The sequence below is a fragment of the Chiloscyllium punctatum genome, chromosome 18 (genome assembly GCF_047496795.1).
Source record: "Chiloscyllium punctatum isolate Juve2018m chromosome 18, sChiPun1.3, whole genome shotgun sequence".
Taxonomy (NCBI): domain Eukaryota; kingdom Metazoa; phylum Chordata; class Chondrichthyes; order Orectolobiformes; family Hemiscylliidae; genus Chiloscyllium; species Chiloscyllium punctatum.
Window position 1 is genome coordinate 84,118,987 of NC_092756.1, and position 27,228 is coordinate 84,146,214.

At 43.2% G+C, this 27,228-nt stretch overlaps 2 protein-coding genes across 2 annotated transcripts in view; both read right to left on the minus strand.

Annotated features, from left to right (window-relative positions):
- Positions 1-8,939: 8,939 nt before the first annotated feature.
- Positions 8,940-19,490, minus strand: LOC140489264 (3-mercaptopyruvate sulfurtransferase-like). Its single transcript, XM_072588630.1, has 2 exons — positions 18,802-19,490; positions 8,940-16,097 (listed from the first exon to the last, which is right to left on the minus strand). The coding sequence occupies exons 1-2, from the start codon at positions 19,379-19,381 to the stop codon at positions 15,796-15,798; spliced, it is 882 nt and encodes a 293-aa protein (XP_072444731.1). The 5' UTR covers positions 19,382-19,490; the 3' UTR covers positions 8,940-15,795.
- The window catches only part of LOC140489263 (3-mercaptopyruvate sulfurtransferase-like), a 31,015-nt gene continuing 19,770 nt past the window's right edge, over positions 15,984-27,228 (minus strand). Inside the window, exon 4 of the mRNA XM_072588629.1 lies at positions 15,984-16,097. The gene's annotated coding sequence lies outside the window, so the exon portion shown is untranslated. The remainder of the gene's footprint in view (positions 16,098-27,228) is intronic.

Here is a 27,228-nt window from a genome sequence, read left to right on the forward strand (position 1 = left end):
ACCTACCCCACAGCGCCCCCTGAAGGCCTGGCAGACCGTTTACAGTCTCAGCAGCGTCGTCCAATCAAAAATGATAATGTATATAAATAATAGATAAATACTGCAGAGGCTGGAAACCTGAACTGCAAAGGGAGTACTGGAAAAACTCAGTAGGTCTGGCAGCATCTCTGAAAAAAAAAGTCTCCAGTTGGATATGACTTCAGAATTGACTCTTTATTCCAAGTGTGGCAATGTATGAATTAACAAAGAAAAAAATTTAAAAATGTATTATTTGCTTCCCATCTGATCTTTTAGAATATTTAGTTTCCATGTTATTTGTCTGTTATTTGGTACTGGGGTAAAGGGGGTTGAGGAAGTTTGCTTGCCAACAATCTTCCTTTGTTTATCCTCTGGCTGGGTTCTAACTATCAGTGGTAGAGAAGAGATCAATGGTGTCTAAAAAGAACTACTTGTCTTAGTTATCAAGATAGTTTATTTTTCTTTCCCATCAAGGGCAATGCCTAAGTGTATGAAAAGGTGAAAGGGAGGGTAGGGATTACATTAAAATAGAATTGGAAGGGGGAAATAAAACACTCCACGCCTGTAGTGCCTACCTCTCCCTGAAAACCTCAAGGGTATTGGTAGACACTGCGTGCTCCTTCTCCAGGGACACTTGGGCCCGAATGGAAGAGGGACAGGTAATTGGCCATAACGACCCCCTCCATGGCCCACTGCCTGGACCTGTTAATGGCCAGCTTGGCCAGGCCCAGGAGCAGACCCAAGAGGAGATCCTCTGATGTGCCCTCCATCCTCCGCATTGGGTGCTCAAGATGGTTTGTTGTAGTAGTTTGCATTCCTTGTCATAACTTGCAAGGACTGTGCAGAAAACATCTAATCCCTTCAAGCGGTCAGCAAGAACCCAATGCCTCTATGAAAAACTGTGACAGCATCAGATTGGGTGGAACTAATGTTACTTCAACGTTCATCATAAGACATGGGAGCAGACGTTAGCCATCATCACTTATCAAGCATTTTTTCTCGCCCACTATACCATCAACAATCCCTTTATTTGCCTATTCTTTATTTCTCTCTTTAGATTCTATCCTACTTGTCCACTCTCTCCTTTGCCCTCCGCGTCTCATGTCATCAACATCAATACTTTTTCCAAACTGCTTTCAAGTCTGAAGGGTCACCGAACTAAAAACCATGAACTTATTTTACTCCCTACAGATACTGCCAGACCTGCTAAGTTTGTCCAACAATTTATTTTTGTTTGTTTCAGAAAATGCCTTTGGTTTTCTCTTTTTGTTATTTTTATGACATGTAACCTTGACTGTTGGTGAATTGTTAATTTTTTTCTTCCCTGTGCCTTCCTGCAATTCTCTGACCTTCATTTCCCATGTTACCAATTTGATCACCTGTTTCGACTCTCCCCCTTGTTTTGCTACACCCAGTAGGCTTGATCCCTCAATGTCTTGTTTATTTTAAAGACCTTTTCATGTCCCTAGTTACGCAGCTCACTAGGACACCAGTCCCAGCACAGTTCAGGTGTACACCATCCCAACAGGACAAACTGTACTTTCTCCCATGTTGGTGCCAGTGCCCAATGAACTTGCACCAAAATCTTCCAGTCTTTGAGTCATGTATTAATATCTCTAACCTTATTTGCTCTATGACAATTTGCACATGGCTAGAATAATAATCTAGAAATTTGTACCTATTAGATCTTGTTTATTAATTTAAAACCATAACTACTGTATTTTTTCCCTTTTCAATACAGGTTTCTCATCAGGCCAAGGGCAGACACCCTTAAGCTTGGCACTGGGCAGATATATAATACAGCTGTCAGGCTAAAGTTAAAAATCACACAACACCAGGTTGTAGTCCAACAGGTTTATTTGGAAACACTAGCTTTTGAGGCACTATCTCCTCTTCAGGTGGTGAAGAGGCCTTGAAAGCAAGTGCTTCCAAATAAATCTGTTGGACTACAACCTGGTGTTGTGTGACTTTTAACTTTGTCCACCCCAGTTCCAACACAGGCATCTCCAAATCATGGCTGCCAGGATACACATTCTATGCTGCAGAGAACAATGTCAATTCCCTTTGCTGTAATTTCAGCTACTAATATATTCCTTCTTGCTCTACTCTCACTTTCTGATCAAATTGGTTCTTGTTTCAGTCCCGCAAAGCTTGATTACTTAGAGGTCTACAGCATGGAAACAAGCCCTTTGCCCCAAATCAAAGAAAGTCATGAATGCAGATGCTGGAAAACAGAGTTGAAAAGTGTGGTGCATGAAAAGCAGAGCAGGTCAGGCAGCATCTTAGGAGCAGGAGGGTCAACCTTTTGGATGTAAGTCCTTCATAAGCCCTCTTAGGGCATATTAAACTAGACCCATTTGCCTGCTTCTGGTCCATATTACCACGTACCTGTTGGATCATGTTCAAATAAAGACCAAAATCGCTGAGTGGCAAAAATAGTCTCTTTATTCAGCATCTGGATTAGCACAAGTTTGAGGCGGCAATAAAATCCTGAAATACAATTCTTACAATAGCCTCTTTATACACATTTCTTACATATATTAAAATTTCAATACTATGGTGTTACATTGTTTTATCTCAGGTACACAAAATTTTGAAGGGCTTCCTTCCTGGGAAATAGGCGATGGGTTATAACATGAGCTAAGAACTGGCTGCTGCTCCTCTTAGGATTAAGGGTGTCTGTCTGATCCGATTGCATAATTAAGAGATGTTAGTCCTTTTACCTTTAAGTTAGTTAATGTTAATAAAAAATATTAGGCCTACATGCTCTAAGTAAGTTAGAAATTGTACACGTACTTAATAAAACTTTAAAGGATATTAAACTGATTACCATAGCCTGGGTTGAAATTTGTTTAAAATTTGAGAGTTTCATTCATTCATACAATTTCACATAAGTGCTGTTTTGACAATTAGTTTCTTAAAGGGATAACAGCCCAGGTAAAAGGTATTTAACAAATACATACTGATTGGGGAACATGTTTGGTGTTTTGTAATCTATTCAGGTCTGAGAGACGGTTGGTAAGGGCTGATTAATATATTCTTTCCATAGTTTCGGAAAGGTACTGGAGACATGAGGTCAGGGATGACATTGTTCTGAATAGGTTAGTAGTCTGATATTTAACAGAGGTAGCTTTTGATGTAAATAGGTCTGATAAGGGTTGAAGGTGTGAAGGAACAGTAATGGGTTTGGAAGTACTGCTTTAGTCTTAGTCTATCTTGCGATAGTAAACTATAATACAGAACTGCAGTTTTATGAATGAAAGATTGAAACAGTGATGGTAATAAATAACAGGAGAAAGTGAGGACTGCAGATGCTGAAGATCAGAGCTGAAAATGTGTTGCTGGAAAAGCGCAGCAGGTCAGGCAGCATCCAAGGAGCAGGAGAATCGACGTTTCAGGCATGAGCTCTTCTTCAGGAATGAGGAAAGTGTGCCCAGCAGGCTAAGATAAAAAGTAGGGAAGAGGGACTTGGATGAGGGGCGTTGGAAATGCGATAGGTGGAAGGATTTAAGGTAAGAATTTTTATTTCTTTACTGGGGACTAGTTAAAAAATTTACTTCGTGATTTTTTTTGTGTGTATACATCAAGTCCTTACTTAGGGTAAAAAAAACTATAGCAGAGAGGTATCAGAAGGTATTCTAACTCATACTTGTACTAAGTAAGTAATTAACTAACTAAGCAGAGATGGCTGGGCAGGTGATGTGCTGTTGCTGTATGATGTGGGAGCTGGCTGATCCCATTGTGAACGGCAGTGACCACATCTGCAGCAAGTGTTGGTTGCTGGAAGAACTCCGGATCAGAGTTGATGATCTGGAATCTGAGCTTCAAACACTGCGGCATATCCGGGAGGGGGAGAGTTACCTGGACGCTTTGTTTCAGGAGGCAGTCACACCTGGGAGATTAATTAATTCCCACTCAGCTAGTGATCAGGCACAAAAGAGTGTGACTGTAAGTGAGGCAGGTAGGGGGACCCAGAGTTCAGGAGTGGAGGAGCCTCAGCCCTTGACCTTGTCCAACAGGTACGAGATTCTTGCTCCCTGTTCGGATGAGGAAAAGGGCTCTGGACAGGATGAGCCAACTGCCCAAGGCACCATGGTGCAGAAGGCCATTCAAGAGGGGGGAGCTAATAGACAGGTAGTGGTTATAGGGGATTCTATAATTAGGGGGACAGATAGTATCCTTTGCAAGCCAGATCGGGAGTCTCGCATGGTGTGTTGCCTGCCCAGTGCCAGGGTGCGAGACATCTCTGACCGGCTTGAAAGGATATTGGAGCGGGAGGGGGAGGATCCAGTTGTTGTGGTCCACGTTGGTACCAACAACATAGGCAAGACTAGGGTGGACGACCTGTTTGGGCATTACGAAGCACTAGGCAGGAAATTGAAGCACAGGTCCTCAAGGGTCATAATCTCCGGATTACTGCCCGAGCCACGTGCCAATTGGCATAGGGACAAGAAAATTAGGCAAGTAAACACGTGGCTAAGGGATTGGTGTGGGAAAGAGGGATTCCACTTCATGGGGCACTGGCATCAGTTTTGGAACAGGGGGGATCTGTACCGTTGGGACGGTCTCCACCTGAACCGATCAGGTACCAATGTTCTGGCGAAGAGGATAAATAGGGTGGTCAGTAGGACTTTAAACTTCTGAGTTGGGGGGAAGGGAAAGTGAAAGCGACAGGGAGTATGGAGGTAAATGGAAAGATAAGCAGCAGGATAGCATGTTTCCAGGCGGATTTAAAATTGAGGCAGACTGAGAATGCAGAAAAAAGCAAGGATAACTTAGGACATATGACTTACAACATCTCTAATAAGGAAGTTAGCATTAAGGCACTTTACCTGAATGCTCGTAGCATTCATAACAAAGCCGATGAATTAATGGCACAGATAATAGTGAATGATTATGATGTAGTAGGCATCACAGAGACTTGGTTACAGGGGGGTCAGGACTGGCAGTTAAACCTCCATGGTTTTTCGACTTATCGAAAAGACAGAGAGGTGGGCAGAGGGGGTGGGGTTGCCTTGTTAGTTAAGAACAAAATTAAATCTATGGTATTGAATGACATAGCGTCGGATGATGTGGAGTCTGTGTGGGTGGAATTGAGGAACCACAAAGGCAAAAAAACCATAATTGGAGTTGTGTACAGACCTCCTAACAGTGGTCAGGACCAGGGACGCAACATGTACCGGGAAATAGAGAAGGCATGTCAGAAAGGCAAGGTTACATTGATCATGGGTGACTTCAATATGCAGGTGGACTGGGTAAATAATGTTGCTAGTGGATCTAAAGAAAGGGAATTCATGGAATGCTTACAGGATGGCTTTTTGGAACAGCTTGTCATGGAGCCCACAAGAGAGCAGGCTATTCTGGACCTAGTGCTTTGCAATGAACCAGACTCTATAAAAGATCTTAAAGTAAGGGAACCCTTAGGAAGTAGCGACCATAATATGGTAGAGTTCAGTCTGGAGTTTGAAAGGGAGAAGGCGAAATCGGATGTAATGGTGTTACAGTTGAATAAAGGTAATTATGAGGGCATGAGAGAGGAACTGACTAAAATAGACTGGAAGCAGAGGCTAACCGGGAAGACACTAGAGCAAAAATGGCAGGAGTTTGTAGGTATAATTGAGGACACTGTACAGAGGTTCATTCCCAAGAAAAGAAAGATTAACCGGGGAGGGATTAGACAACCTTGGCTGACAAAGGAAGTCAGGAAATGTATTAAAGAAAAAGAGAGATCCTATAAAGTGGCTAAGAACAGTGGGAAATCAGAAGATTGGGAAGGATACAAAAGCAAACAGAGGATAACAAAGAGTGTAATAAGAAATGAGAGGATCAAATATGAAGGTAGGCTAGCCAGTAATATTAGAAATAATAGTAAAAGTTTCTTTCAGTACATAAGAAACAAACGACAGGCAAAAGTAGACATTGGGCCACTTCAAACTGATGCAGGGAGCCTAGTGATGGGAGATAAGGAAATAGCAGGAGAACTTAACAAGTACTTTGCGTCAGTTTTCACAGTGGAAGACATGAGTAATATCCCAAAAATTAAAGGGTGTCACGGGGCTGAGTTGAGTATGGTTGCCATTACAAAAGAGATAGTGCTAGAAAAGTTAAAAAGTCTTAAAATTGATAAATCTCCTGGCCCCGATGGGATACACCCTAGAGTTCTGAGAGAGGTTGCTGAGGAAATAGCAGAGGCATTGGTTGAGATCTTTCAAGAGTCACTGGAGTCAGGAAAGGTCCCGGATGATTGGAAGATGGCTGTAGTAACCCCCTTGTTCAAGAAAGGATCAAGGCAAAAGATGGAAAATTATAGGCCAATCAGCTTAACCTCGGTTGTTGGTAAAATTCTAGAATCCATCATTAAGGATGAGGTTTCTAAATTCTTGGAAGAGCAGAGTCTGATTAGAACAAGTCAACATGGATTTAGTAAAGGGAGGTCATGCCTGACAAACCTGTTGGAATTTTTTGAAGAGGTAACAAGTAGGTTAGACCAGGGGAACCCAGTGGATGTGGTCTATCTGGACTTTCAAAAGGCCTTTGATAAGGTGCCACACGGGAGACTGCTGAGCAAGGTGAGGGCCCATGGTGTTCGAGGTGAGCTGCTGGGATGGATTGAGGATTGGCTATCTAACAGAAGGCAGAGAGTTGGGATAAAAGGTTCTTTTTCAGAATGGCAGCCGGTGACGAGCGGTGTCCCGCAGGGTTCGGTGCTGGGGCCACAGCTGTTCGCATTATATATTAATGATTTGGATGAGGGAACCGGGGGCATTCTAGCGAAGTTTGCCGATGATACAAAGTTAGGTAGACAGGCAGGTAGTACTGAGGAAGTGGGGAGGCTGCAGAAGGATCTAGACAGGTTGGGAGAGTGGTCCAGGAAATGGCTGATGGAATTTAACGTGAGCAAGTGCGAGGTCTTGCACTTTGGCAAAAAGAATATAGGAATGGACTACTTTCTAAATGGTAAGAAACTTAATAAAGCCAAAGCACAAAGGGATCTGGGAGTGCTAGTCGAGGATTCTCTAAAGGTAAACATGCAGGTTGAGTCTGTGATTAAGAAAGCGAATGCAATGTTGTCTCTTATCTCAAGAGGGTTGGAATATAAAAGCAGAGATGTACTACTAAGACTTTATAAAGCTCTGGTTAGGCCCCATTTGGAGTACTGTGTCCAGTTTTGGTCCCCACACCTCAGGAAGGACATACTGGCACTGGAACGTGTCCAGCGGAGATTCACACGGATGATCCCTGGAATGACAGGTCTAGCATATGAGGAACGGCTGAGGATACTGGGATTGTATTCGTTGGAGTTTAGAAGATTAAGGGGAGATCTAATAGAGACGTACAAAATAATACATGGCTTTGAAAAGGTGGATGCTAGAAAATTGTTTCTGTTAGGCGAGGAGACTAGGACCCGTGGACACAGCCTTAGAATTAGAGGGGGTCATTTCAGAACGGAAATGCGGAGACATTTCTTCAGCCAGAGAGTGGTGGGCCTGTGGAATTCATTGCCACGGAGTGCAGTGGAAGCCGGGACGCTAAATGTCTTCAAGGCCGAGATTGATAGGTTCTTGTTGTCTAGAGGAATTAAGGGCTACGGGGAGAACGCTGGCAAGTGGAGCTGAAATGCGCATCAGCCATGATTGAATGGCGGAGTGGACTCGATGGGCCGAATGGCCTTACTTCCACTCCTATGTCTTATGGTCTTATGGTCTTAAGGAGGTTAAGATGAGGGTGATAGGCTGGAGTGGAGGTGGGGGCGGAGAGGTCAGGAAGAAGATTGCAGGTTAGAAAGGTGGTGCTGAGTTCGAGGGTTGGGACTGAGACAAGGTGGGGGGAGGGGAAATGAGGAAACTGGGATGGCGTTTTTAGAGGGGGCAGAGTGGGAGGAGGTGTAGTCTAGGTCGCTGTGGGAGTCGGTCGGTTTATAGTAAACGTATTTACTATAAACCGACCGACTCCCACAGCTACCTAGACTACACCTCCTCCCACCCTGCCCCCTCTAAAAATGCCATCCCATATTCCCAATTCCTTCGTCTCCGCCGCATCTGTTTCAATACCAAACAACCCAGATGGCCTCCTTCTTCAAAGACCGCAATTTCCCCCCAGACGTGGTCGACGATGCTATCCACCGCATCTCCTTCACTTCCCGCTCCTCCGCCCTTGAGCCCCTCCCCTCCAATCGCCACCAGGACCGAACCCAACTGGTCCTCACCTACCACCCCACCAACCTCCATATACATCATATCATCCGTCGTCATTTCTGCCACCTCCAAACGGACCCCACCACCAGGGATATATTTCCCTCCCCTCCCCTCCCCTATCAGCATTCCGAAAAGACCACTCACTCTGCGACTCCCTCGTCAGGTCCACACCCCCCACCAACCCAACCTCCACTCCCGGCACCTTCCCCTGCAACCGCAAGAATGGCAAAACTTGTGTCCACACCTCCCCACTTCCTTCCCTCCAGGCCCCAAGGGATCCTTCCATATCTGCCACAAATTCACCTGAACCTCCACACACATCATTTACTGCATTTGCGGCACCCGATGTGGCCTCCTCTATATTGGGGAGACAGGCCGCGGAGACTTGCGGAACGTTTCAGAGAACACCTCTGGGACACCTGGACCAACCAACTCAACCACCCCGTAGCCCAACACTTCAACTCCCCCTCCCACTCCACCAAGGACATGCAGGTCCTTGAACTCCTCCATCGCTAGACCATAGCAACACGACGGCTGAAGGAAGAGCACCTCATCTTCCGCCTACGAACCCTCCAACCACAAGGGATGAACTCAGATGTCTCCAGTTTCCTCATTTCCCCTCCCCCCACCTGTCTCAGTCCCAACCCTCAAACTCAGCACCACCTTCCTAACCTGCAATCTTCTTCCTGACCTCTCTGCCCCCACCCCCACTCTGGCCTCCTTCCACCTATCGCATTTCCAACACCCCTCCCCCAAGTCCCTCCTCCCTACCTTTTATCTTAGCCTGCTTGGCACACTCTCCTCATTCCTGAAGAAGGGCTCATGCCCAAAACGCCAATTCTCCTGCTCCTTGGATGCTGCCTGACCTGCTGCGTTTTTCCAGCAACACATTTTCAGCTATAATAAATAAAAGGCTAGTAAAGGGTTATGAATGAATGAACAGGAACCGGTATTAATGAATAAAGCAAGCTGGTGAGTGAGTTAATAGAACACAATATCTCACATAACTATCCTATCCATGTACCTATCTAAATGCTTCTTAAATGACAAAATTGCACTCTCTTCCACCATTAACTCTGGCTGTCCATTCCAGACAGTTACTACCCTCTGTGCGAGGAAATTGCCCCTCTCGACCCTTTTGTACTTCTCCTCTATACCCTCTAGTTTCAGACTCCTCTACCATGGGGAAAAGCTGTTGGTTCTTCACTGCACCTATGCCTTTCTTGATTTCATGGACCTCTATCAAGTCATCCCTCAGTCTCCTCTGCTCCAGGAAAAAAGTCTCAGCCTATCCAGCCTCTCCTCATAGCTCAAAACCTTCCAGTCCAGGTAGCATTCTGGTAAATCTTTTCTGCTCTCTTTCTAGTTTAATAGTTTCCTTTCTATAGTAGGGCTATCAGAATTACATGCAGTACTCCACTGTGGCCTCACCAATATCTTGAGCAGCTGCAACTAAGACATCCCACCTCCTATACTCAGTGCCCTGACCTTTGAAAGCAAGCATGCTGAAAACCTTCTTTACCATCCTGTCTATCTGTGACTTGACTTTCAAGGAGCTATGAACATCTATCCCTCAATCTCTTTGATTTATAATGCTCTCCAGGGCCCTACCATTGATTATGTAAGTTTTGCCCTGGTTTGGTCTATCAAAATGCAATACCTTGCATTTATTTAAATTAAACTCCATCTACCGTTCCTCAGCCTACTGGACCTGTTCATCAAGATCTTGCTGCATTGCCAGACAAATTTCTTCACTGTTCACTATACCACCAATCTTGGCATCATCCACAAACTTGCTAACCATACCTCCTAAATTCTCATCCTGATTTCAGGTCACAAACCTCCAGTCTGGAAAAAAACAACTCTCTACCACCACCTTGTGTCTTCTATGGTCAAGCCAATTTTGCATCCAGTTGGCTAGATCTCCCCGGAACCCATGAGATTTAACCTACCAAGCAGTTTCTTGTCAAAGGCCTTGCTAGGCAATGTCTGCCACTCTACTCTCATCAACGTTCTTGATCACCCCTTCAAAAACCTCAATCAAATTTGATATATATGGACTTCAGTAGGGCGTTCGACAAGGTTCCCCATGGGAGACTGATTAGCAAGGTTAAATCTCATGGAATACAGGGAGAGTACAGAGAGGGTGAAAATAGACAATTCTCCTGGGCCGAATGGGATCTATCCTAGGATCCTCTGGGAAGCAAGGGAAGAGATTGCCGAGCCTTTGGCATTGATCTTCAAATCATCATTGTCTACAGGAATAGTGCCTGAGGACAGGAGGATAGTAAATGTGGTTCCCTTGTTCAAAAAGGGTAGTAGAGACAACCCTGGTAATTACAGACCAGTGAGTGTTGGAAAAGAGATAGGATTTATAACCATCTAGAAAAGAATAATCTGATCAGGGACAGTCAGCACGGTTTTGTAAAGGGTAGGTTGTGCCTCACGAATCTTATTGAGTTCTTTGAGAAAGTGACCAAACAGGTAGATGAGAGTAAACCAGTTGATGTAGTGTATATGGATTTCAGCAAGATGTTTGATAAGGTTCCCCACAGTAGGCTATTATACAAAATGCAGAGGAATGGGATTGTGGGACACATAGCAGTTTGGATCAGTAACTGGCTTACTGAAAGAAAACAGAGGGTTGTAGTTGATGGAACATGTTCATCTGGTGTCCAGTTACTAGCGGCGTACCGCAAGGGTCGGTGTTGGGTCCACTGATGTTCGTCATTTTTATAAATGACCTGGATGAGGGCTTAGAAGGGTGGGTTAGTAAATTTGCAGATGACACTAAGGTCAGTAGAGTTGTGGATAGAGACGAAGGATGTAGTAGGTTGCAGAGAGACATAGATAGGATGCAGAGCTGGGCTGAGAGGTGGCAAATGGAGTTTAAGGTGGACAAGTGTGAGGTGATACACCTTGGACGGAGTAATCGGAATGCAAAGTACTGGGCTAATGGAAGGATTCTTGGGAGTGCAGATGAGCAGAGAGATCTCGGTGTCCATGTACACAGATCCCTGAAAGTTGCCACCCAGATTGACAGTGTTGTTAAGAAGGTAAAAACAACGGGGTTGTTAAGAAGGCATACAGTGTTTTGGCCTTTATTAATAGAGGGATTGAGTTCCGGAACCAGGAGGTTGTGCTGCAGCTGTAAAAGCTCTGGTACGGCCACACTTGGAGTATTGTGTACAGTTCTGGTCACCGCATTATAAGAAGGATGTGGAAGCTTTGGAAAGGGTGCAGAGGAGATTTACTAGGATGTTGCCTGGTATGGAAGCAATGTCTTACGAGGAAAGGCTGAGGGCCTTGAGGCTGTTCTCGTTAGAGAGAAGAAGGTTGAGAGGTGACTTAATAGAGACTTACAAGATAATCAGAGAGTTAGATAGGGTAGACAGGGAGAGCCTTTTTCCAAGTATGGGAACGGCAAACATGACGGGACACAACTTTAAAGTGAGGGGAGATAGGTATAAGACAGATGTCAGAGGTAGTTTCTTTACTCAGAGAGTAGTAAGGGAATGGAATGCTTTGCATGCAATGGTAGTAGATTCGCCAATTTTAAGTGCATTTAAGTCGTCATTGGACAGGCATATGGATGTACATAGAATAGTGTAGGTGGGATGGGCTTCAGATTAGTAATGACAGGGCGGCGCAACATCGAGGGCCAAAGGGCCTGTACTGCGCTGTAATGTTCTATGTTCACTAGCCATTTGGATACAGAACTGGCTCAAAGGTAGAAGACAGAGGGTGGTGGTGGAGGGTTGTTTTTCAGACTGGAGGCCTGTGACCATTGGAGTGCCACAAGGATCGGTGCTGGGCCCTCTACTTTTTGTCATTTACATAAATGATTTGGACGCGAGCATAAGAGGTACAGTTAGTAAGTTTGCAGATGACACCAAAATTGGAGGTGTAGTGGACAGTGAAGAGGGTTACCTCAGATGACAACAGGATCTGGACCAGATGGGTCAATGGGCGGAGAAGTGGCAGATGGAGTTTAATTCAGATAAATGCGAGGTGCTGCATTTTGGGAAAGCAAATCTTAGCAGGACTAATACACTTAATGGTAAGGTCCTAGGGAGTGTTGCTGAACAAAGACCTTGGAGTGCAGGTTCATAGCTCCTTGAAAGTGGAGTGGCAGGTAGATAGGATAGTGAAGAAGGTGTTTGGTATGCTTTCCTTTATTGGTCAGAGTATTGAGTACAGGAGTTGGGAGGTCATGTTGCGGCTGTACAGGACATTGGTTAGACCACTGTTGGAATATTGCGTGCAATTCTGGTCGCCTTCCTATCGGAAAGATGTTGTGAAACTTGTAAGGATTCAGAAAAGATTTACAAGGATGTTGCCAGGGTTGGAGGATCTGAGCTACAGGGATAAGCTGAACAGGCTGGGGCTGTTTTCCCTGGAGCGTCAGAGGCTGAGGGATGACCTTATAGAGGTTTACAAAATTATAAGGGGCATAGATGGGGTAAATAGACAAAGCCTTTTCCCTGGGGTCGGGGAGTCCAGAACTAGAGGGCATAGGTTTAGGGTGAGAGGGGAAAGATATAAAAGAGACCTAAGGGGCAACCTTTTCACACAGAGGGTGGTACGTGTATGGAATGAGCTGCCAGAGGATGTGGTGGAGGCTGGTACAATTGCAACATTTAAGAGGCATTTGGATGTGTATCTGAAAAGGAAGGGTTTGGAGGGATATGGGCCAGGTGCTGGCAGGTGGGACTAGATTGGGTTGGGATATCTGGTCGACATAGAACGAAGGGTCTGTTTCCATGCTGTACATCTCTATGACTCTAAATTTGCGAGATGGAATTCTTGCACTATGCTGACTATCCCAAATGAGTACTTGCCTCTCCAAATGTCTGTAAATCCTGTCTCTCAGAAGGGGCACTTTTGAAGCTTTGGGTTCTGAGAAATGAAATGATGGCTGAGATATTCACCCCAGTGCCTCACAACCCCAGGGACCTGGGTTCACTTCCATCCTTGGGCAACTTTTTATGTGGAGTTTGCACGTTCTCCCTGTGCCTGCTAGATGAATTGTTTAATGTACTTAAAAATATAGTGCAGATGAGATACAATGAGATTTCCTGCCACAGTCCAAAGATGTGCAGGTTAAGTGGTTTGGCCATGCTAAATTGCCCCGTAGTATTCAGGGATGTATAAGTTAGGTGCGTTAGCCATGGGAAACGTAGGGTTACAGGGAAAGGATAAGGAGATGGGTCTGGGTGGGATGCTCTTTGGAGGGTTGGTGTGGACCTGTTGGGATGAATGGCCTGTTTCCACACTGTACAGATTCTGTGAGAGCAAGGATAACATTTGGACCAAATGAACTGCAGTAAAGACTAACCCATTTCTCATATCTCTGATCTTTGATGCAAAAAGGAGTCAAATCAAACTACTTAACTGAATTAATTTTATTAAAATGATTACAATTGGCATTCCTTGGGTCAGGGACACAATTAACAATTAATCTACAACATGTGTTGACAAGCCTTTCAGTGGCCTGAAGCTGTAACATTGTTTATTTGCCTCTCAGTTTGATCTAGGAGCATAGTCAGGGCCTTGGTTTATTGTCTCACTAGAAACAGGGTATGTCTGGCAGTGCAGTACTCCTTGGATGCTGCATTGGAGAATCAGTCTAGATTTTGTGCTGGATGTCACTGGAGTGGGACTTGAGCCTACAGCCAAGTTGCTCTGCAATTGCTTATCTGTTACAGACTGATTGAATACTTCAGATTGCGTGACTTCTCATTGTATCAAACCTATCTATATTTTCAAGTACATTAAAGAATTCATCTAGTAGACACAGGGAGAACGTGCAAACTCAAATTCATCAAATTTATGCAGTAATATAATCCCCTCATTCCCTCTTTGACAATTCGTCTGAATTAAGCTTCCCTCAAAACTAATCTGAACACATTTGTCTCACACAAATCCTTCGAAACTCTGAAGATTATAATTGAACATTTCAAGTAGCCCAAAGGAACTTTTTTACAGCAACAAAATCGATTACTTTGGTATTGACTGACCAACTCCTGTACCATTATTTCTTTTAATTGCAGTTAGTTGTACAGGGAAGGCTTTTTTTTGTACAATGTTCCATCTCCTTTTCCAATGTATATTTTAAATTTACATTACAACATACTTGGCCTGTGTGTAAATTGAGAAGGACAGAGGCACATTCGGTATGTATTAAGCATATAAAGATTAATAACAAGGCTGAACATGCTGCTAGAAAATGTTCAGAATGTTATTGAAAGAAACAGGTTTCATTGCAATGCCAGGAATTGTTCACTGCTATTTATTCTGCAATCCAGGCTAACTTTACTGTCATTGACAATGGAGCGTTCCCAGTTTAACAAGTCAGAACTGGAGATAAGATACACACTTGCCCTGAAGACATTCTCAATTTCTACGAAGCAAGTCCAGACAGGGTGCATAGTTCAGCCAAGTCTTATTCTCCTCTACAATATTTCTTCCATGCTGAGGGGAAGTGTTTTCTGTTTTCAGTTGTGTGGCTTAGATCAAGAACAGAACAGGAATGTAGCCTTTATTTCTCTCTCACTTTTGGGTGCAGCATAAGTAAACTAACTCTTGACCCACAAGTGATGTTGTATCGGCTGTGAGTTTACAGTTAATGATGTTAATAAGAAGAGGAACATTGACTCAAAAACAAAGAAGTTCACTTGGAAAGCAAAGATATGCCAGACTCATTTCAATTTCTGGCATCCTATACTCATCAAAAATCATCTGGTCTCACTTTAAAATCTTGGCAACACAGAGCAGTCACCACATTGAAGGAGTAAATCACTGAGAGAAGCATTTTGAAACTCAGCGGACACTCAGCCTCAGCACTTCAAGCACCTTCAGGAAATGACAACCTAGTGCCCCAAACAAATATGGCAAGAAACAAAACAGTGAATGCTTCTGGAAGGTGCTAAACTTTCCCCAGAAATGGCTTCATTTCCCTTCACAGTCACACATCTCCCATCACTTTTCTATCACTGACTCAGCTCTTAGAGCGGGTTCTCGACAAACTGTCCTTGGCTTCTTTTTGCTGCATCTTGTGAAAAAGGTCGAGTCTCCGGGCAAATCATCATTTGAGAAATATAAAACTATGACTGAAACAACATGACAAAAGAGGGCCACCTGTTGTTGCCATCAATACCCAGAAGAACACTTGCTAATTGGTCACAGGGCCCTTCTACCAGGGAATAGATCAAACCTTTCAAGTACAGCTATCCCTTGTCTTTCACAAGTTCGCTTCAAGCCACATCGTTTTTACGAAAGACCTACATTAGGACACGTTTTCGTAAATCCGAAGAGGATTTTCACTTTTATGAATAAAGGTGAAACTTTTCCCATATGAATTGATGCTTCTTTGCTTTACACATTTCATAGAAATGCTCTACTTTTGGATAGTGGGGGATGCCAGTAAATACTTGGTTTCACTTGACCTTCTCCTCTTACCTCCAACACAATAAAAGATAGATTCGTTGGTTAGTCAAATAAAACTTAAGAATGACTCTCAAATTATCTACTAATTTTGGTACAGGAACAGCACAATCTTAAACATTGCTTTCAGTGTTGCCTATTGGACTTTCTCCTTTCTCTCCGAGATAACGTGACTGGGGTCGGCTTGGGTGAACCACTCTTGCCAGGAACCATCGTAGATCATTACATTTTCTTTCCCACAGATTTGGGCACCAAGGGCAACAAAGCAGGCAGTGATCCCAATACTACAGGTCCCTACCAGTGGCTTCTTCAGGTCGACATTGTGATCCTCAAACAAGCACTGCAGCTCCTTTTCACTCTTCATCCTGAGAGTCTCTGGATCCATGAAGGTCTCAAAGGGGATACTGATACTGGTGGGGATGTGCCCAGGTTCAATATCTTGAGAAATAAGGCAAATTTAAAAAGTGTAAATTGAAGGAAACCCAATCCAGTTCAAGGAAATCACATCTGTCGCAATGGTCAAATGCTATACAAATCTCACTAGCATACTGGCAAATATACCACGATTGTTCTCAGAACTTGTGTCCAATTTCTCCTCAGATGTTCTGAAAGAAGCTAACAGGTTTCTGAAACCAAAACCTCTTACTTTATCCAATCTGCTCTCCTAATGTTTTTAGCGTTGGAATATGAGGTGTCTGCCCCTTTGGATAAAAAAGGATTTTATTCTTTGAGCTTGGCTGATCACCCTTAACACTCCTGGAAGAAAAATGGAGGAGCTGATCCACATGTCTTGGTCAGTATATATCCTTCACTCAAGATTATCAAAAAGATTATCTGGTCGTTCTCACATTGTGTTTAGGGGAAATTGACTCTGCGCTGCTGAATCCGCCACTTTCCAATGCAGATCATTCTTCAAAAGAACTTTTCTGGCTGAAAAGATTGCCTGTGCTTGTGAAAGATACGAAACAAGTGCAAGTCTGGATTTCTTTGGAATCAGCAGTGGGGGACCTAATTTTCAGATTTCAATGCACTTGGAATTTCCCCTAACATTTGCTTTTGCTAATCTATGAGTAACCTGCCTGGTGAGGGTGGGATATTATACATACATCAAGAATAGATTATCCTGACTACTGTAGATTTCTGAGCTACTTGTTTTGAAAACCCAGCCATAATAATGAGCTTCCAGAGTGGTAGTACCCTGGTTGCTTAGAAAAGGAATGTAAGACAAATTATGTGTTGCTGTATTACTGAACATGGTCATTATATATGATGTGGGTCTCTACTGCTAGATGAATGTGTTACAGGACAATTTGGAATCTGTACCTTCAGATCTCTTAAATCAGACTTCAGTGGAGAATTTCAATATCACTGTTTAAAATCTGAAGTGAGTTGATGAGTAATGATATTCCCATAAAACAAACAAGCCAGTTAATACCACATATGCTATTAACCTGAACATAAGTCAAACATTTGCAACACTGTTTGTTAGTCTGTATCAACAATGGATGTTTAAACATTAGAGGTTTATCAGAATTCAAATACCTTTCCTGCTTTACTCTCTAATTCATAGAATCCCTCCAGTGTGGAAACAGGTCAATGGGCCCAACAAGTCCACATTGACCCTCTGATGAGTAACTCACCTAGACCTATGCCCCTATTACGCTACATTTCCTCTGACTAATGCACCTAACCTAGACATCCTTGGACACCATGGGCAATTTAGCATGGGCCAATTCACCTGACCTGCACACCTTTGGAGTATGGGAGGAAACCGGAGAACCCGGAGGAAACCAATGCAGACATTGAGATAATGTGCAAACTCCACAAACACAGTCACCTGAGGGTGGGATCGAACCCATTCCCTGGCTCTGTGAGGCAGCAGTGCTAACCACTGAGCCACTATGCTGCCCATTAAACGTTTGCATCACAGAGATGGACAAACATCATCGGTAGTTTTGGACAAAATAGACCCTTCAGCACAACCAGTCTATGCTGACCATCATTCCAAACTAAACCCGTCCCACCTGCCTGCTCCTGGTCCATATCCCTCCAAACCTTTCCTATTCATGTTCTTATCTAAATGTCTTTTAAAAGTAACTGTACCCACATCCACCACTTCATCTGGAGGTTCATTTCACACACCAACCACTCTGTGAAAAAGTTGACCCTCATGTCTTTTTTAAAATCTTTCTCCTCTCATCTTATAAATATGACCCATAGTCTTGCAATCCTCCACCCAACGGAAAAGACACCTGCCATTCACCTTATCTATACCACTCATAATTTTATAAACAACTATAACGTCACTCCTCACCCTCCGACACTCAAGTGAAAAATGCCCCAGCCTAGTTTTATAACTCAAACCCTCCACTTCTGGCAATATCCTGGTGAATCTCTTCTGAACCCTCCCTAGCTTAATAATATCCTTCCTATAACAGGGAGACCAGAACTGGACACAGACTTCCAGAGGAGGCCTCACCAATACTTTGTACAACCTCAACACAAAATCCCAACTCATATCCTCAAAGGTCTGAGCAATGAAGGCAAGCATGCTAAACACCTTCTTAACCACCCTGTCTATATGTGTATTGAACAGATACAAAATCTGATTGTTTAAATCAGGTAATTTGGCCTGTTTAAATCAGTTTTTCTGTAATTCAGCACTGGCACTCTTGTAATAAACTTGACAATGAAACGTGGTCTTGGTCAGCCGTGTCATAGTAGGGCCTCAGTGTAACAAGACTAAATTTACAATCTGCCTTTCAAAAGTTAGGGGAACATGTTGAGTAACTTTGTGAAATACACGGCAGAAGTCTATCACTACCTTAACATAGTGTAACATTGCAATGAAAGTCAGAGCTAACCTGGCAAACCCTAAAAGCAGTTTAAAATTACAATAAATGCAACAGATTACAGAATGCATCAGTTCATGGAAATATCCACCCCTTCACTGTCTTAATCCTCCCCCCCCCCCGGCCCAACAGCTAATCCTGATTGGCAGTACAGACTAGCCCACTATTGGAAGCAGAGTTGGCAACCATCTTAGAAATGTTGGAAGAAATTTAAACAAAGGATCTAAGTGCGATACTGAAATAAGCTCTTTTGAGGGACGAAACAAGTAAAACAAAACTCTTTAAGGAACCTTCTCTGGGTTCAGGCTCGGTGCCTTTGAATCTGCCCTCAGGCCTGGCATCCACCAGCTGGAACTGTTTGCTCTGGATGTTGTCCAGGATCTCCTGGTAACTTTTGACCTGGGGTTTGGCTTTTGCCTTGTACTCAGCCACGGGGTAGTCCTGCAGTTCCGAAGTGATCGGGAGACCCTCCCTGCGCCAATTGATAAAGCCGCCATCCAGCACCGACACCCGGCTGTGACCGAAAGCCCGGAACATCCACCAGACCCGGGGGGCAGTGTACAGCCCGAAATCGCTGGCATCGTAGATGACGACGTGGGTGTCGTTACAGATGCCCAGGTTGGCCAAGTATCGGGAGAAAAGCTCCTGCCCGGGCATCATATGCTCGTAAGGGGAGGAGCGGTCCCTGCATTCGTCCAAGTCGAAGAAGGTAGCGCCGGGGATGTGCTTCTCCTTGAACTCCTTCCTGCCGTCCCGCTGCATTTTTTGCAAATACCAGGAGGAGTCCAAGACCCGCAACGGTCCGGCCTTAGCGCTGCTGATTGCCTTGGCCAGCCAGGCAGCAGATACCACAGCCTGCACTAACGCCATTCTCCTTCCCTTCTGTGAGCGGAATTACCTCCAGCCCACTGACTCTAAACTCACTGACTTTAAACCAAACCCACTGACACGAAATCCTGCCCACTGTCATTAAATTTAAATCCACTCACTCTAAACCCAGCCCACTGTCATTAAATCCACTGACTCTAAACCCTGCATACTGTCACTAAACCCACTGTCACTAAACCCTGCATACTGTCACTAAACCCACTGTCACTAAACGCTGCATACTGTTACTACACCCACTGACTCTCAACACTTCAAACTCACTAAACCCTGCATACTGTCACTAAACTCACTGACTCTAAACCCTGCATACTGTCACTAAACTTACTGATTCTAAACCCACTGACTCTCAACACTGCAAACCTTCACTAAACCCACTGTCATTAAACCCTGCATACTGTCACTAAACTTACTGACTCTAAACATGACTCTAAACCCTGCAAACTGTCACTAAACCCACTGTCACTAAACCCTGCATACTGTCACTAAACTTACTGACTCTAAACCCACTGACTCTCAACACTGCAAACCTTCACTAAACCCACTGTCACTAAACCCTGCATACTGTCACTAAACTCACTGACTCTAAACCCTGCATACTGTCACTAAACTTACTGACTCTAAACCCACTGACTCTCAACACTGCAAACCTTCACTAAACCCACTGTCACTAAACCCTGCATACTGTCACTAAACTCACTGACTCTAAACCCTGCATACTGTCACTAAACTTACTGACTCTAAACCCACTGACTCTCAACACTGCAAACCTTCACTAAACCCACTGTCATTAAACCCTGCATACTGTCACTAAACTTACTGACTCTAAACATGACTTTAAACCCTGCAAACTGTCACTAAACCCACTGTCACTAAACCCTGCATACTGTCACTAAACTTACTGACTCTAAACCCACTGACTCTCAACACTGCAAACCTTCACTAAACCCACTGTCACTAAACACTGCAAACTGTCACTAAACCCACTGTCACTAAACCCTGCATACTGTCACTAAACTTACTGACTCTAAACCCTGCATACTGTCACTACACCCACTGACTCTCAACACTGCAAACTGTCACTAAACTCACTGACTCTAAACCCTGCATACTGTCACTAAACTTACTGACTCTAAACCCACTGACTCTAAACCCTGCAAACTGTCACTAAACCCACTGTCACTAAACCCTGCATACTGTCACTAAACTTACTGTCACTAAACTTACTGACTCTAAACCCACTGACTCTCAACACTGCAAACCTTCACTAAACCCACTGTCATTAAACCCTGCATACTGTCACTAAACTTACTGACTCTAAACCCACTGACTCTAAACCCTGCAAACTGTCACTAAACCCACTGTCACTAAACCCTGCATACTGTCACTAAACTCACTGACTCTAAACCCTGCATACTGTCACTACACCCACTGACTCTCAACACTGCAAACTGTCACTAAACCCACTGTCACTAAACCCTGCATACTGTCACTAAACTTACTGACTCTACACCCACTGACTCTAAACCCACTGTCTCTAAACCCTGCATACTGTCACTACACCCACTGACTCTCAACACTGCAAACCTTCACTAAACTCACTCTCACTAAACCCTGCATACTGTCACTAAACTTACTGACTCTAAACCCTGCAAACTGTCACTAATCCCACTGTCACTAAACACTGCAAACTGTCACTAAACCCACTGACTCTAAACCCTGCCTACTATCACTACACCGACTGACTCTAAACCCTGCATACTGTCACTTAAACCCACTGACTCTTAACACTGCACACTGTCAGTAAACCCACTGGCACTAAACCCTGTCAACTGTCACTAAACCCACTGCCACCAAACCCTGCCGATTAATACTCTGGCCAGGAACTGCAGTTTTACCATTTGTTTGCTCCCTGTAAAGTGCTGGCTGCACACTTCCAAACATTTTTTTTAAATTGCTTTGATGGCTCTGGTCACAAAAGGCGTGGCACCAGTTAATGCAACTCTTGCACAAAATTCAAATACAATACTGCAAAAAGAGTGTTTCCTGCAAATGCTGGGAACATGGAATAGCAACAGCTTTATCTAACTCATGTGAGACAATGTACCAAGCTACTTCACAGAAACATTATTGTGCTCAGTGGTAGTATCCCTACCCTTGGACTTGGAGGCTCAACTTCAAGTCATATCTGCTTCTGAGGTTCATTAGAAAATTAGTTTAAAAATTATTATAAAGCCAAGTACTGACTCACTTTAGGAGATAGATTCTGGTCATGAATATCTTTAAGGGGAAAAACAAAGTAGAGAGGACGAGAGTTTTTGAAATTCATTTAAACAGTATTGACATTATTGGCCAGACCAGCATTTATTGGCCAACCCTAATTGCCCAGAGGGCAGTTAAAATTCAACCACATTGTTCTGGTCTGGAGTCACTTGTAGGCCAGACCAGGTAAGGTCAGCAGTTCCTTTCCCTAAAGGACAGCTAGGAATGTACATTAATATATATGGACATTACAGTATTTCAACATTGTACACTGGAATTCTGGGCAGAAAATCTCTGAAGAAATGTAACTCCCATTATAACATTTTTTCCCATGGGAATCCATAATTCACTTACAGTTGTGTTTTTCAGGAACAGAACCATAAAATTAGTAGTGAAGTCTTGCTTCAATGGTTTAGAAGATACATTTCTGCTACATCCTGGGAAAAGGCTGGTGAGTCGTCTTCATTGCACCCCATCTACGGCAGTAATATCCCTCCTGAGGTAAGGAGGACAAAACTGCACATCGTACTTCAGAGGGTTGGATTGCTCAATTGGCTAGACAACTCCTTTATAATGCACAGCAATGCCAATAGCATGTGTTCAATTTCTTCACTGTGGAAGTAAATGGCTTAGCAATGGAGAGGATATGGGTAAGAAACTCAGCTCAGGAATGAACACGGTACTGAATTTTTAACTTCGGGACAGAATAATGCTAAAATGTTACATGACATAGTATTTCATTGTCTGGTGACAACATGATTTGCAATGTAGCCTGGACACTTAAATCACTCTAAATTGGTTCAAACTAGATTTATTTTTCATCTTGAAACATTAATATGCAATTTTTAGGTCTGTGAGCATGCCCAGGATAAAACAAAACTGGTCAGAAGGAGCTATTTTTGTTTTTCACTATGCTGTTTCAGAATTTTGAGTTCTACTGGCCTGGCAAGACATCTACCTAAACTTGCAGGAGGGATACAGATTGACACTAGCACTAAAACTGTACTAGATGGGAATAAGATACAGAAAAGTGAAAGATGGCGAGCTGTAATCTTAAGAGCCATAGACTTTATGGTGTCAGAGGGTGGAGTTAGAATCAGTGATAAAGACAAGGAATTGTGGGATATTAAATCTTTTTGTCTTCCATGTAGCTGCAATGTTGATTGCCAGAGACAACAAAGTGTTTTAATTCTTGATTATCTCTAAAGACTTGGTTGTTTTCTTCCTTCAAAATTCAAACAGATTGCAATCCCAGGAAGAACCAGGATCCTATCCACCAACACCCACACCAGCACTGAGCCCACGAGAGGGTCAGGAAATGGGTACCTGATTACCATAATGTTAAGGATCTCCTTCACATCTCCAGAGCCTGACAGCCCAAACCTGCCAAGAAAGCAAACTTTGCTTACAACTGCAGTGTGAATCAGGAGTGCCTTCTCGATTAGACTTGAACTATTATCCCTGGAGAGGATTTTGTAAGTTAAGCATGTGACAATGCTGTGGCTTTAAGAGGTTATTTTGTCCTGATTTCTTTTAAGAGAGAGATTGAATGAGAGGTTCGGAGCTGTCTAGTTAGCACCACTTCAGAAAACAGCTTGGGAGATCATGGGTTTGTTTGTAAATGCAGGCTGAAGGGGTGGGGCCAGGTCCCCCAGATCAGAATTTTGCGTTTTGGTTTTTCAGTAGCTTCAGGAGCTTTTAGGGTCTCAACAGAGTGGGAAACTTTTATTTCATAGTCATGGAGGCATATAGTTCAATGCTGCTATTCTTTTTGGATTTTGTCTCGATTTATTTTTCCTTCTGGACTGGATAACTGCAAGAATCTGTGTCTGAATTTCCTCTTTGCCAAGGAGTGTGTTTATGGGATGTTACTATATTGGAACAGTTAATTAGTAATAGTATCTATTATTCAGTTAAGTTTTTCAACAGAGTTGTTATTCTACGTTCTTCTTTCTTTTGTTTGTATTTTAACTATAGGGTTTAAATAAATTGTGTTTTTGCTTAATGGTCTTAATGAAGGGTTGTGCCTGAAATATCGACTCTCTTGCTCTTCAGATGCTGCCTGACCTGCTCTGATTTTTCCAGCGCCACACTTTATCGACTCTTTTCGCTTAACATCGAATAGTTTGACCAGCCATATTGCACCTGGAACAGAGCACTTCACATTTACCCTTAACGTAAGAAAAGGTTAGAGTCTAGGCTACTTACCTGAAATATTTTGAAGGGGTCTGGTCTGGTCCATAACAAACTGAAAATTCCATCTTTGGGGTCAATGCTGCTTTCACCCACTAAACATCTTCCTCCACCAACTTCGCCACAGTCATCACAATGGGGTCAACTTCTTTCCTTCCAATGGCCAGTGCTGGTCTTCAATCCTACACCACATATTTATGCTGCCATCTCTTATTATGGACTCCCCTCCCCCTCAAAATATAGGAAGGAGAAAGCCTCAGCCCTATCTTACATATTTATTTACAGAGAAGCATACAATCCTATTTCGAGATGTCCACTAGACGAATAGCCTAGACAGACTAGTTCACTAGACTTTAATCAGAACACATTTTTTTACAACACAATTGTTCAAAGCAAAGAATTGTTATAACTTTAACTCTATTGAAATACTTAACAAGATAATCTCTCACATAACTATTCATTATCAACTGTTCCAAATCGGCAGTATTGCATAAACACACCTTTGGTAAAGTAATTTAGCAAACTGTTAAGATTTTCACATACTGTCTCTCACCAGTCCATCAGAATGAAGACTGAAGGAAACACTCTGCCTCTTTTTATAAGGAAACCTCTCTTCTAAGACTCGAGCAGCAGAGAACTCAAGGTGTTATTTTAGCAGTAGCAGGAACCTATCGTGAACTGAAAGCAAAACTAAAAACGTTCCTGGGTCTGATTGAGCCCTGACCCGATCCACTCATGCTTCTTTTGTCTAATTTTTTAAAAAGCCAGGGATTACTCAAAGCTGTTTACCAAACGCCTGTGTGAAATAGACATCTCTGAACCATTGTGACAATATCTCTCTACAAGAGAAACAGCACAGAACTCATCTCTCTTAAAGGCACAGTACTGTTACACTCTGTAGGGTCTCCCTGCTTTTGGTTTGAGTCTCCTCTGATACTGGTGCCCCAATGGAGGCCATAGGTTATTTACAACCTGTACTCTGTTTCAAAGAAGACTCTAAGGCATGGTCATACACCCTATTGCTCCAGTCTCCTTCAGAATCCCATACAGACCTTATCCCAGAGGATCAGTTTTAGGCAAGTTTTGCAAGCTTTCCAGTCTGGTATTTGTTGGAGTCAACTAAAAAAGTCTGACTTGGTTAAGAAGACAAACTGTGACAATGCTGCAACTTGCTTCAAAACTCAATAAATTATTTGAAGGCAGTTCATAAAGATGGATACCAGTTGACAACAGAGGTAGCAATGGGAGTTAAGACCCAACAGTCAGAATGGGATTGGTGTCGTTTCCACATATTCCTTCACTCCTGGACTATGTACTCACCTACTGTCAAATTTTAGCAATTTCCCCCAGTTCTATCAGACCTTAATTTGCTAAATGTGCTCTGATGGCCATCTCAGGACTTCCCTACGCACTCCTGAGACCCTATCTATGTTTAACATCACTGGGATTCATTGTAGTTCTTCCTGATCCAAGAACAGGCTGCAACTACTCTGAACCCTGGTAACTTCCTCAAAGTTCCTTCACTGATCCCACTAAGGATCCCATTTCCAGTGTGCTCAATCCTTGCAGGACCATGGGATTGGGTTAGAACATCTACAATTACATATTATGGCTTATATGTATATAAGTAATTAGGTGGGAGACTGGCTTGTGACACCAACAACGCAGGTTCAATTCCTGCTCCAGCTGAGTTTATTATAAGGGCACTCCTCCCCAATCCCTCCCCTCTTCTGCTGGCCCTCAAATTAAACCACTACCAATTATCTCTCTATAATGAGACAGCAGGACTACAGTGATTTTAATTTAACCTTTATAAATATAAATAATACCAACTTCAGATATTTGTAAAGCTAGAAAAACACATAGTTCCAACAGACTGGGAAGTCTTTGGGGAGAACTAGCAAGCTATCAATCTCCCACAGTCAGCATCTATCAATCTTCACAATGGAGGTGAGCAATGTGAGAATGACAGGGTAAGGGTGAATTGCTCGATTATATTGAACCATACATCAATTTCCCACACAGTCTGACTAAAAATGAATACAAACAAGACAAAAGACAGGTAGTAATCAATGCAACCAGCTCCACATAAAGACCTGATGACAATTTTCCTCTCAGTGGAACCTAGTAGTAGTATTGTGTCTGCTATATTAAGTACTTCAACATGCAATTCTCTTGGCTTGTTAACTTTGTTTAATAACATATACCAGTCACAGAATATACTGTTTCATTCTATCCCATTATTGCTGAACTCATACACCCTCAATGTACATTAACCGTTGTTCCTTATCATATTACTTTGCACATTACTGTTCTTGTAAATATACAACCTCAACGTGAAATGTCTTGGGAAATTTGCTGGTAGTAAAGAATAAGCCTTTTATTCCCGCTTATGTGACTTGCTGTCACTATGACTCAATATTGATATGATCCAAAACAGATCCTGGAGTTTGTTTTGGTTCTTTGCTAATTAATATTGTCCTTGTTGGAGCAAATGGCCCAGATACCAGTGTACTGAATCAGGTGATCTCACTCTAGTGCAGTCCGGCACTGCTCCTGAACTGTGCTGGAGTGAAATCACCTGTTTGGAACCCATTGGGCTCCATGCTTCTCAGTGGTTAGCACTGCTGCCTTACAATGCCACGGACCTGGGCTCAATTCCAGCTTCCAGGGACTGTTTGTGCCGAGTTTGCACATTCTCCCTGTGTCTGCATGGGTTTCTTCCAGGTGTTCCAGTTTCCTCCCACAGTCCAAAGATGTACAGGTTAGGTGGATTGGCCATGCTAAATTGCCCAAAGTGTCCAGGGAGGTGCAGGCTACGTGGATTAGCCAGGGGAAATATGGGGTTACAGGGAATAGCGTGGGTCTAGGTGGGATGCTCTTCGGGCAGTTGGTGTAGACTCAATGGACCAAATGGCCTGCGTCCACACTGAAGGGATTCTAAGATTTGGAGTGCAGTCCCAATCCTAAATTTGTTTCACATTAGATAAAGACAAGATTCAGTTTTCACACTGGGTTCCTGAATACCCAGACTGAATATTAAATGTAACATTAGTTTGCAACTATGGGAACAAGGACTGTTCTATCAAATATACTATTACTAAGCAGTTGGTTGGAGTGGATGGCTGGTTTGCAATGCAGAACAATGCTAACAGTGTGGCTTCAATTTCTGCATCGGCTGAAGATATTATGAAGGGCTCTCCTTTACAACCATTCTCCTTACTTGAAGTATGGTGACCCTCACATTTAACCACCACGAGTTGTCTCTGTCTCTCTAATGAGAGAACAGCCCTGTGGTCTGGTAGGACTACGGCAATAATACCTTTAGGTTGCTATTATATTGTGTACATGAGGTCATATGAAATGAGATTTCCCTG